At 40.1% G+C, this 12,760-nt stretch overlaps 1 protein-coding gene across 1 annotated transcript; it reads right to left on the minus strand.

Moving 5' to 3' along the window:
- Positions 1-8,947: 8,947 nt before the first annotated feature.
- On the minus strand, positions 8,948-11,861 carry trmt112 (tRNA methyltransferase subunit 11-2). Its single transcript, XM_036548368.1, has 4 exons — positions 11,607-11,861; positions 11,166-11,267; positions 10,731-10,823; positions 8,948-9,709 (listed from the first exon to the last, which is right to left on the minus strand). Exons 1-4 carry the CDS (start codon positions 11,679-11,681, stop codon positions 9,608-9,610), a joined length of 372 nt encoding a protein of 123 aa, XP_036404261.1. The 5' UTR covers positions 11,682-11,861; the 3' UTR covers positions 8,948-9,607.
- Between the last annotated feature and the right edge of the window lie 899 nt (positions 11,862-12,760).

Below are 12,760 nucleotides of genomic sequence, written 5' to 3' on the forward strand. Positions count from 1 at the left end.
TCAGACTTCAAAAAGATAAGAGCTCCTGGTATGCCACAGTACAGCAAAAGGAAAAGCTCTGCCTTTACTGATAACCTGCACAGTGAGCAAAGTGTAGAGGTATGAATCTTCACTGGTCTCACGATTCGATTACGACTCACAGGGTAGCGATTTGATTACAAAACGATTCTCAATGCATTACGATGCATCTTGCCCTCTTTTTTTTTAATTCATAGAATATAAGCCCTCAGATTTGAACTGTTTAACAGCTGTTTTCAAAAATCATATCAAGTCATATAACATAAAAATCTTTTTCCAAGTAAGATTACCACAAGGTATATGTAAACGGTAACACAAAACATTTTTGTTTTTAGTGCATTGTAAATATATAGTAAAAATGGTTTTACATAGAAAATAAAATTCTTTTACGGCTCTAGCAGCTACATACTTGGGGTTTGGTAAGTTTAGCTCCGGATGGAAGCGGGTGATGTGATTCCTCATATTTGTTGTATTGCCGAAGTATTTAATCTTGGCTCGGCAGGTCTTACACACAGCATAAGTTTTGTCAAACTCGTTTTTGCCTATATTTTCATAAAAACCGAAATGTGCCCAAATATCTGCTTTTAAGATATTGGGTGCGTTTTTAATCTCTGAACATGTTGCTCTCCCTCCGCCATGTTTCCAATCACACCAGGAGCAAGTGATACACGTATCCGGGGAGGGGGGTGTGTATTTTTTTTTAGTTACTCAGCCTACTTTATTTACAATAAGCACAGTACGCTGGCATGTTATTTAACCCTTTCGCACATAACACGCGCGCTACCTAGCATAAAAAATAAGGTTCGTAATGTTTTCATTACCGTTATTAAGCTTCTTATAGTTTTCAGTTAGTATTTGCTATATTTTTTAACGTTAAATCGCCGTTTTCTCAAAAATGAAATTAGCGAGATTTTTCCAATCTAGTGTTCTAATCGCACCGGCTTTAGCAGAGTGAACCAGCTCCACAGCGCGCAGCGCTGTCTGCACACGCAGAACAGAGAAGCCACCAATGCGGTAGAAAATTACCTACAAGTTTATAAAATCACTAGTCAACAGCGAGAACGGTGATCGAAATGATATTCCAAATCTGAATGTACAAGATTCAATGCTGTAACGCTGAATACCATACCACACGGACGCACGATGTATAACCACAACCCAATTGCTCTTAAGATGATTCTACCTCACTCATTTTCCGATCCCTTTTTAAAAGGACGCCAAGTTCAGTTTCCTGTGATATTAACTAATCTGTAACAGGTGTGGAAATCACGTCATCACTCCGCTTAAAAACAGGAAGAGAAACAACCTGACAAGATGCAAATCTACATGATACAGCCGCATCCGACAGATACATTGTAATATACACATGATTTAAAGTGATATTTAAAAATGACGCTGCCCACTACTACCCTGCTACATCGTAATTTAAAATGATATTTAGAATAACGCTACCCGCTACGACCCTGCTAAAATTCTGTTTACACTAAATATAAGTGAAATTTATTATGAAATTAATTATTGATGGCCATTATCAACGCAGCAGTTCAGCGACGTAGCCGTCACGCACACGCCATGCAACTGGTGTGGCCCTGGCCTAACAGGCTGGCAAGGGCTACATTGGACTGCATGGATTCAAGTACATTTCTGATTGGCCCATGGAACATAATGAATGGTTTATAGAAAGAGAACCTGGCAAAATTTCTTTACCTGAAATACAAATCAATGCTAAATCAATGCAGTAAGTCAGTAACTTTGAATTACGGTAGCAGTATAGTATGGTGCGTGATGACAAAGATCAATTACGGATTCAAATGTTTGGAGTGAAGATTATTTCAACATCTCCCGGTTGAGGATGTTAATTTCCACTCCAAACTGTCTGAATCACTGACCATTCACTTTGGAAATAACTGTAGCAATAGAGCTCGGAGAGAGTTCATTTCATTTGACTTTGCACAGTGTGGAAGTGTGTCATTTCAGTAGGTACAAAAAACACACACACAGAAGGCTGACAAACTCGTCTGTGCCTCCTTCCACACATTCCCTGTCCCACCAGATAACATGGCCACTGGGGCGGTTTGTATTAATATAATAAACCTGACCATCCATCTGTTGCAGTCCGCCTTTAAACAACTGTTGTTCTATCACTGAGTTTTCATTATACTGTAGTCACTGCTGATGAGGTTTTTATTGAAGGGGATTTTAATTCACACATCAATTGCATGTCATCCACTAAACCATTATGTGAGCTCTTCATCCACTATTCTACTTGCCTTAAACTTCCTTACGGTTCCAACTTTATGAAAGAGATAAGGAATTTACTACGAAATTGTGGACCTCAACAAGGTAAAAAAAAGCCAGTCAGAAAAAGCAGGCCCCTGGTATACAGATCATATGTGCACCCTCAAGCATGTCATTATGTGGATCACAAATGGGGCTAAAAAAAAAAAACTAAAGGTATGGAAGGACTGCTTTTTTACTGTGCAAATGTGCCCTTATTCATCAGCTCAATAGTCTTACTTTAACTGTATTGAACAAAATAAGACCATTTCTGGATTCCTTTTTTAACCCTGTTGCTAGATGAACAAACACTCAATCATCACCATGTCCTTCAGTTTACCCAGGAGGTTATTTTTTAAGAACATTTTGACCTAAAATAGGACAAATGAGAGCTGCTGTTTGCACCAGCTCCCTCAACTTGAACTGCACACCTTTGCCGCTGGGCATGTCACCACTTCTCAAACTGCTCAAAAGGCTTTCTCCCCCACTGATTCAAATAAATAGTTGACCAAAATCACTTAAATACTAACCAGGCTTATGCAAGATGTTCTTCCTGTGCAATGTAAGCCTAAGTTGCATATGCCTCCTCATTGCCAGGCTATGTACCCAAATCCCTAAAATTAGCCATAATCAATTCACCTTTGAAGGAACTTAATTTAGACTCTTATAATCTTAACGGCCTGTATCAAATCTTCTATATACTCCAATCTGTTGACCACAGTCATCTCTACATATGCTTTTGTAACCGATAAGGCTGGGAATGACACTCGAATTCCCCATTGAGGTGTTAAACTGAATGAACAGACACTGAGGCTGGTGCACAAAAATAGGTACACTGTTTATTTTGATACAGAGATAAGATTTTAGGTCATAAAACAATTTCCCAGGAGGAGTTAAATTTAAACTAGCCAGACATGCATTGCATGGCTTGGAGCAGGGTCTACAACGGCCAAAGCTTGGCCTCTGAGATTGAACACTACTGACTCTTAGATCTTAATAGGGGGTTACAGTAGAGCTGGGTGATATAGCTGTCGCAATATACTGAATGGCTATTTTTAGCGCAACAACAGTTATCCCCGGTATACAGCGTTAGGTTTCTTCCCGTATCGTTTTCCCTTTAGTCATACCTGATGCGGGAGCACGCCTCCAATGTTCAGTGAAATGCTTCTGGGGCAGAAAAATATCACTTGTATCTATATGTTGGTTAACTTACCTATTAGCTTTGAAAAACGCATAGCATGTGTTTTCACTCTGTGTAGCCCCATGTTTCTATCTACCACATTGAAGCAGCATAGTGCTGTTGCTGTAATAAATACTGAATAGGTACGAGCAATGGCGACGGGTGAGCTGGAAAGAGGGGAAGCCCAAACACTACCTATGCGCTCCGATCACGCCCACAGCGCTTAACTTCAGAATGAAAGCGGGCTCATGAAAGAGGCGTGATTTATTTAAGTAGACTGAGTCACAACCTCGTTTATTTTGACTGTCAGGAAAACGTGGTACGTGGACTTCAGCATTTACCATGTGAATGCCATTGAAATCCATTCAAACCATAAACCAGACTCTGATTTTGAAAATAAATGCAAAGAGAGAGCTATATTACGAATCGCCACAAAGGAAAGCATTTGTTTCTACGTATGACATAAACCCAAAACAAGTAAATATACCAAACAACACATGGCTGGGCCTATGTATAAAGACATGTTTGATATGTGGAGATTCATTAACCCTTTCGCACATAACTTATTTTTATGCTATGTAGCGCGCGTGTTAGGCTACGTTACATGGTTCGTTATGTTTTCATTAGCGTTATTAAGCTTCTCATAGTTTTAAGTTAGTATTTGCTACATTTTTTAATGTTAAATCGCTGCTTCATCAAAGCTAAATTTAGCTAGAATTTTTTCAATCTAGTTTTCTAATCGCACCGGTTTTAGCATAGCCTACGCACTAAACGGCAAATCACACCCTTGTGACCGTATGCGCAAAAGGGTTAATTGATGAGTTTCATTCTAATTGAACTCATTATTTACTAGGTTTGTTCACAATACCATGTGATGTAAAACGTTTTTTTATGTTTAACAATGTAATATAGGGTTACAAGAAATGTTATAGTAATTTAAAAATAATGACACACAAATGTCGTAAATTTTGAACTTCAGCCTATTTGTACATGTAGTAATAATGTTAAAAGTAGGCCTACCACCGACTTAAAAGGCAATATGGTGTTTCGCCAGGTAGTGGCGCTTGACTTACTACAGCCCTCAGAAGCGCATAGCTGAAAAGCGCGTAAGTCAATGGCACAATATGCGTAAATGGTATTTACATAAGAAATGCCCAGATTTTGGGGTTGCTCCGCCTGAAGCGCGTGTGCCTTCATGGCGCGCAAATCATAGACTTAAGTTAAGGGGAGAATACGCGCAGGCTGAAAAGTGCGTAGCTGCACGCTTTTTTTTTACTTACGCGCATGGGAGAATACGCCCCTTGACGAACAGTTTTGATCTTAAAATTTGCATATGTTAAAATCCACATCAAAGTAATGATGTACAAACCTTGAAACTGGCATGGAAAGCACTTTGTACTACACGTAGCTCCTAACCTGACATACAAACTTTTTCTATTGGCCAACATACTGTATTACGGGCTAGAATTATTAATGTGGCGTGCAAGCCTATAATTGTGTGAATATGATCGTGTAAATCTCCAGATTCTAAATTAAATGGGCATAAAGAATGCAATTTTCAATACTGTTTCAAAGGTTTTGTGTTTAGTGGAAATGTAGGTCTAGTAGCTGTACTCGCATTCGACCATGGCTGCACAAGCTTTATTATTGGTGAACCACGTTTTGCGGTTAGTGTTGGGGGGACCAAGCTGACTTCTTTCCCCAGGATGATGGCTTGCTTATGAGCCACTATCACTTTCCAAGATGCATCTTGGTAAGTCTGTGTGATCAATTTGGCATCAGTTTGTGATTTATAGATTTGTACATTACATACATACATAAAAATAACCTATGAATGTTTTGAAGAAAATGCATTCAATTACATATAGGATGGAATCCAAGTGCTTTTTATAAATGAAACCCCAGATGTACTTCTGAAAGACCCTGGGTTGCAAAGGACTTCATACAAAAAATATTTCAAGACTGGTGTTTTTTCCAGCTCCAAAACATTGCCAAAATTAGGCACTTAAAAAGATGCAGAAAAACTAGTCCCATTTGCATTCCATCTAAGTTGGACTATTGTAAATCCCTTTTATCAAAAAATTTGATCACATGCCACCAGTCCTTGCCTCCCTCCACTAATATGGGATTGATTTCAAACTGCTCCTCATAGGCATGATTTAATATATTTAATTTATCATTTAAATGGGACATTACCTAGCTATTTACAATTTCAATTCAATTTATTTGTATAGCGTTTTTTTAAAACACAAGTGTCACAAAGCAGCAAAAACTCCCTAACTAACAGGAAGAAACCTTGAGCAGAACCCAACTCAGAGGAGGAGCCCATTTGCTTCTGGCCAGCACTGGGCAGATAGAATTACAGAGAATACTGAAGTTGTATAGCATACCTAAGATCACTGAATTATATAGACAATAGTAATTACACAACAGAGTAATTATAAAATGTAATGCTGGAATGTGTGGTTTTTGGCACACAGTTGGCTTGATAGGTAGGACAGCGAGGTAGCTGAACTGGAAGTCAGGATGTGGTGCTTGAGCTACAGCTCCAAGCAGGAGCCCGGGGCAGGGACAAGAAAGAAAATGAAAACAGTGATTAGTGTTAAATGGTATACTTTATTGATCCCTGTGGGCAAATTTGTATTCTGAAAATGAAAAACATAAAGGCAAGGGAGGAGCAGAGGGGGGGAAAAGAGATGCCTGTGTGCAATAAGGAAAAATCCCTGCAGATAAGCACTATGGCAGCATACCTAGGGGAGGAGAGGCAAGGCCCAAGACGATCATGAGGGCGACCCTAAGGCAGTCAGCACCAGAACACAGCCGGATCAGCTTAACACAGAGTCACCAGTCAATGATGTAGTGACAACAATGACCACTTAGTCCGCCAGAGACTCTACGATCCATGCCAACACCAAGCCTTTTCCCTCAACTAAAAGATTTGCTATAAAGGTGAGTTTTTAGCCTAGACATTTTCTTTCAAGCTTCCGCACAGCTTGTTTGATAGCACAGGTCTGGTCGTTATACCAAGGTGCAAGCTTTTTGTCTGGGATTTTCTTCTTTTTAAGGGGTGCAACGGCATCCAGGGTATTACAGAGTCTGGACTCAATGTTGTCAGAGAGTTGATTTATTTACAAGACCTCTCAATCCCCTAAAGACCCCACCAGATTGCTTCATTTCCAACCGGCTGGCTTACTGGTTGTTCCAAAAATGAAAATAACTGAAATCTGTTGGAAAACCCATTCTACTATGGAACACCCAACCAAATTCTGTCTATGAATCAAACAGATTTTTTTTATGTCTAGATTAAAAATATATCTAAAAAAAAAAGATCATATAGACCAAATGGGTGCTGAGGAGGAGAGTGGCTCCTGTCTGTAGAAAAATTTGGATGCAATGATCTGACTTTTCCATAACTTAATCTGTAGATGGTCTGCCCCTGCTAATAAAAGGCTCCTGTTCAAATTTGGAAAGGACAGTCTTGGATAGCCACCAGTCCTCTTTTTGCAATCTGCTATAGTTTGGCTCTGATAAGGCAACAAAATATTGCATTGCCCCATTACACACCTCACCCACTCTCCCATTCTCTCTCTTGTCCAATCTCAGCAAGACCTCCTACAGCCCCACCCTCTGCTCATTAACATTTACCTGCCTCAGTGGACAAGATGCCTGAGCATCACTGCTCCGTAAAACATGATGCCCCTGCCCTGGCCAGTTTGTATTTAAGGCCCTCTGCCATTCCAATTACCCATGCTACCCTGGATAGATGCAATGAACAGCTGACTATTTCATGCCTTCCACTGTTTTCCAGGAGTCACTCAATGACCTTTCTTGGGGTCAATTTACCAGTTTTTTTACTCCAGTTGCCTCTGGGTTTTCTGTTTGTTTGATTCCCTCAGGAAAAGGCAGTGGTTTGTGACTGTTCAGTTGTGTAAATACACAACAACAAAGTGTGACTGATTCATTGGTTGATATATAAACAGATGAAAGGTAATTAATGGTGTTACTTACACTGGAAATCTTTACATTACTAACAAAACCAAGGCAGAAATAATCGGAGTAGACTGCTCAAAGTTTGGATTAATGTGATGAAATGTTCACTTTTTGGAATAAACAATTGTTAACAGATGTTACAGATGAAAAGGAAGATGTTTCAATGTTCCTCAAGCTTGTTTTCAGCTACACAGCTCATTTTTTGGTATTTGTCATAAGAATAGAATCTAAAAGTTTGAAACAAATTAGCCTGACCAAATTTCAACTGTTTACATTCTGCATCAGCAACTGGAGTGGATTTCATATTCAATGAGGTGAGTGTTCAGAACAGTATCATTACTGTGACACAATAACATTTGATAGCTAATAAAAATAAGCCACACCTGTTTTTCAGGGTTTGGGCTAGGCCCCTTATCTCCAGTGAAGGGCAATCTTAATGCTTCAGCATACCAGACATTTTGGACAATGCTATGCTTCCAACATTTTGGGGAAGGCCCTTTTCTATTCCAACATGACTGTGCCCCAGTGCACAAAGCAAGGACTATAAAGACATGGTTTGATGGGTTTGGTGTCGGAAGAACTTGACTGGCCCGCACAGAGCCCTGACCTCAACCCCATCGAGCACCTTTGGGATGAACTGGAACGGAGATTGCGAGCCAGGCCTTCTCGTCCAACCTCATAAATGCTCTACAGAATGAATGGGCACAAATTCTCAGAGAAACACTCCAAAATCTTGTGGAAAGCCTTCCAAGAAAAGCGGAAGCTGTTATAGCTGAAAAAAGGGGACCAACTCCATATTAAAGTATATGTATTTGAATACAATGTCATTACAATGTAATGGTCAGGCACCCGAATACTTTTGTCCATATAGTGTATTTTGCAATACAAGACCATAGGCGTTTCTTTGTGATAATGGCAATTAAAACAATTTACAGAAGATGCATAAGATACTACATTAGTTTCATTTAAAGAATGGACTGCAAACTTTGCTGTGCATCCTTGGTCTTGTTGATCATTGATCCAAAGGCTCAAAAACACTGGCGTAGCAAATACCCTTGATTAATTCATTTATTAAAAAATAAACCCTCACCTACACAATTCATTTTTCTCCTATCCATGGAATTACCCAGACAACAACAGCCTTAACTAGTGCGCTCTGTATGTTCCAACAATGGCTCATGTTTTTCCATGCAGAAGGTTCAAAGATAACCGTTTCTTCACTATGCACCTTTGTCATCTTTTTTCCCTAAAAACATTATAGGGACTGTAGTTCTATTCCTCCTCCATGTTAGATGCATAATTCCATATTTCCCTCATGCAGCTACTGATTTTCCTATCCATTCTTTCCTTTAATGTCACTGGCATTAGCTGCATAGTGATGTGATTGTCTTCTAAATATCTGACCAAGGACACAGAATGAGCGCTTTTATTTCAAAATCTGATTGACACTTACAAAAAAATACAAATTCAACTATAAGATTTTCTAAAGACTGAGTGTGTGTATATGCACACAGGAGGAAATATATTTTGTGAGACAAAGCAGAGAGATATCAAGATGAAATACAGGAATGAGACGATGCTGCTATATAGATATGGTAGTATTGCTCTAAAGCAATTTGTGTTTATATATGTATAGGGATTTATCATATCTGTGTATTTGAAATGTGTGAATAGCAACCAACCTATACATGTGTGAATAGCAACCAACCTATAAAGTACAACTAGATTAGTATAATACCAACATGAAAAGATTTTCTACTGCTTTAACAAAAAGGTCACTGCACCTGATCCAGAAATAACTCATAGGAGAGAACATGCTTCCATCGTTCCACACTCCCTTTGCACCGGAGGGACAATTAATTGGCAAACTGAGTGATGTCATAAGCACACTGCAGACACAAAAGCCTGCAGACGCTGTGGCTGAGAACCTACGGCGCAGCAGAAGGTCTGATGACTCTTTCTTTCTCCCTTTTAAAATGGATTCACAAAGACTTGCAGCATGGTGCCGTGGCTAAGCTGTGCATGTTTCACTAAGAGATCCATGAATCGGATGGAGTGGCTGCTGTGACGAGCTGCTATATCTTCCCAATACTGGTGCTGGGTTGCAGGATGCATTTGGTAAAAATGAAAGCAAGCACTTCTCTAAACTTCATCCTCATTCAAGAGCATGTTGGGAATCCCCCGGGAGATGGGGAACTCGCGCCCTGATTCTGGGCACTGCAGGCACCCCTCAAGCACCTCTACCTGTAGAGAAGAGGGGGAAATGGTGATACCAGCTACTACTGCATGGACATGAGGGCACATGGCTACAGCCCACAATCAGTGACAAAACCCTAATACTAGCCACAACCATTAGATGAAAAATGCTGATTTGGGGTCAGTGCTTAGGTGCTGACATACTGAAGCTTCAGTAGGGGACATATAGTACATAAATAGCTGCGTGTGTTAGCCTGTCCCTGTCCCTTAACTGGTACAAACAGTGTGTCATCTCTGTATTTTGCAAAATGTACTGCTGTATAAGGAAATGCATAGAGAGTATAGGTAAAACCTTCAGCTGTGGGTTATCCCCTGCAGAAGTGGAAACAAGTGAGTAAGCAATTGAACAAATTCAATAAAATGAGCTGAAGCTGGAACAGCAGATACACATGCTCTCAAGCAGTTTAGGGTCACACAGCAGAATATGGAACATAAATTCAGAGGTGAGAACAGTTGTTGTGCAAATTCAACTGAACAGTTTAATTTATCTAAAAGGACACTATTCCATATAGCTATCAAATACACTGACTGTCTTCTGCTTTTTCATCTATTTTGTTCCTGCAAGAAGGTATGCTTTACAAAACTCAACCAGAAAAGGGAATGGAGTTAAACAGGTAATTGTACTGTCCCTTACAGTATTGAAATGTTTCTCTATTCCCAAACATTCTTGGCAGAGCATTTTGAACTAACCTGGAACACAGTAGTTCACCAGTCATGATTGAAAGCAGGTATATCTCCATTTGATGGTTCAATACCTAGGCTGTAGTACATGATGCTGTCATCTTGACTCAGGAAATTCCACTACACCAGACTAATGCTGATTGTCTGAAGTCCAGAGGGCAAGGGACGGGAGGGAAATAAGGGTGACTCCATGACCATTACCTACTCTATCTCAGCACCCCTCCTTGCCCCCTATGTTTATGGGCACAGATCATGAAGGTTACCCCAATTCAATGCCTGGATTAAACCAGGAGGACATCTTTTTGTGTAATAGTGAAAAAGCAATGACCTCCAGCAGAACACGATGGACTTTGCGCAGAAACCCCTCGTTGTTCTCGTAGTCTGGGACAAGATCACTGGGTAGATCGTTCAAGTAACCAAGCTGGAGAAAGGTGTGTGAGATAAATTAAGAACTGAGAAAAGCAAGGTAATCATATGTGGCACATTAGCAGAAATGAAATGTAAAACTTCCACTAGTTTTGTAGGTAGTTTTCCAATGGTTATAACTGTGGCACAGACTAAATTCCTTGAGTATTTGTGTTGTGTGGTGGTTTGTGTGTGGTGGTTTTTGCTATTAATGGCTTAACTAACAAAATCGTTTACATACTTTAAATTAAACACAAAGTTGCACAACAGCACAGCTGAATACTTATGTAACTGATAATACAGCATAGCATCATAAGATGTGTACATATGTGTCTGTGCAGTTGAAGCTGTGACTCACCCCGGCGGCCGCCTGCACCAGTGAGGGCCACTCCAGCTTGGGGATCATCCGGCTGACGAACTGGGGGTTGAACTCCACTTCGCTCACTTTCACCTCCGTCGCCTATACGTAATGTGTTAGAGAAAGGATAAAATGCCACGAGCTTGTTAATAAATCAGGCTTTCGCTGCATCATGATACACTGTACGAATATAACCGCTTACACAGGTTGGCACAGACAGCAAATATTACAGCTGGTCAGTTAGCTAGCTCGCTAGCACAATCAGTAACAGATTATCAAACCACTATGGCGAGCCAGCTAGCTAGGCTAGCTAGGTTGTTCATTGCCTAGTTATCTAGCAATTCTTACAGCAACATGCCAGACCGAAAGTAGAATACAGAATAAGCAACCACTAATGACTTCATTAGCGCATAGCATTGTATAATTAGTTAGTTGTCTTACCTTGATTAGAAGTGGATAACCCTTAGTAACCCCTTTCACATGCGACGTCAACATGTTGTGCGTTAGTAATTTCATTTCGGACCACACGCGATGTCACTGCTGGCAAAAATGGCTATGGATTTAAGGAGCAATCTGGAAAACTGATGCACTATTCCTGTAAATGGAAGCAGCAGTGCACCAATTCTTATTTCAAGCTAAATTTTGTTGGCGCAGGGAAACAGTTTTACGAGTTACGGAAGTAGCATGGGCCAGTTTCTGAAGTGCAATAGAAAGTGTGTCCTCCGGATGGCATGTGCCTTTCGAACAAAGTTCCGGGCACATCAAAGCGGACGTTTACCTCCGTTTTATCATTGCATCAAATAACTGTTATAGACTTGAATTGCACTACTATTTTGCAATTTTTAAAATCACCATAGTTATTGTGTTTGAAATGTACGCCCTATGGATAGAGTCGAAGTCCTACGCTTTCAATATAACGCGGCATGGCAGAATTTAAGGGGTTGTTGAAATAGCGCAGTACTTAGGCCTAACTTAGTCCTACCTGCGTTCAAAAACATAGCTTACCGCGGTCTAGTTAACCTTGTTTTCTCTAACAGTAATTCTGAGCACGCCCCAAACAACGTCCAAGGCCCAGTTGTTCAAAAAAGTTAATCTGGATCAGAATGATCCGGATTTGGAAATCCCATGTTTTGCTATCCAGGATTAAATATTTTTGTTTACTATCAAACAAAAATATTTAATTTTACCTGTCATTTATCACTGCATATTATTTACAATGACACATCAGAGATGAACCAGTGAAAAATAGTTACTAACAATTGCATCCCTTATTGTACGTCCAGTCAGTCCCTCATTCTGAGAGGTTGGTCTGGGTCTTCAACGGGCTCAGGTGCATCATAAACATCATCACAGAGAGGGACATTGCACCTGGTAGCGATGTTGTGCAGGACAAGCATTATGTTGTATTATGTTGCACGCTCCCTGTGCTGTTTTTTTGTCTCTTCCAATAAAAACACTTAAACTGGCCCCACGCTGGCTATTCTACCTGTTGTTTTTCACATAGCTAGTAGCCTACATTGTGATATGTAATCCAGTGGCGGCTGGTGAGCTGGAAACAGGGGAGGCTGAAACATTACCTTTAAATCTATCATTAC

Source organism: Megalops cyprinoides, chromosome 16 (genome assembly GCF_013368585.1).
Source record: "Megalops cyprinoides isolate fMegCyp1 chromosome 16, fMegCyp1.pri, whole genome shotgun sequence".
NCBI lineage: Eukaryota > Metazoa > Chordata > Actinopteri > Elopiformes > Megalopidae > Megalops > Megalops cyprinoides.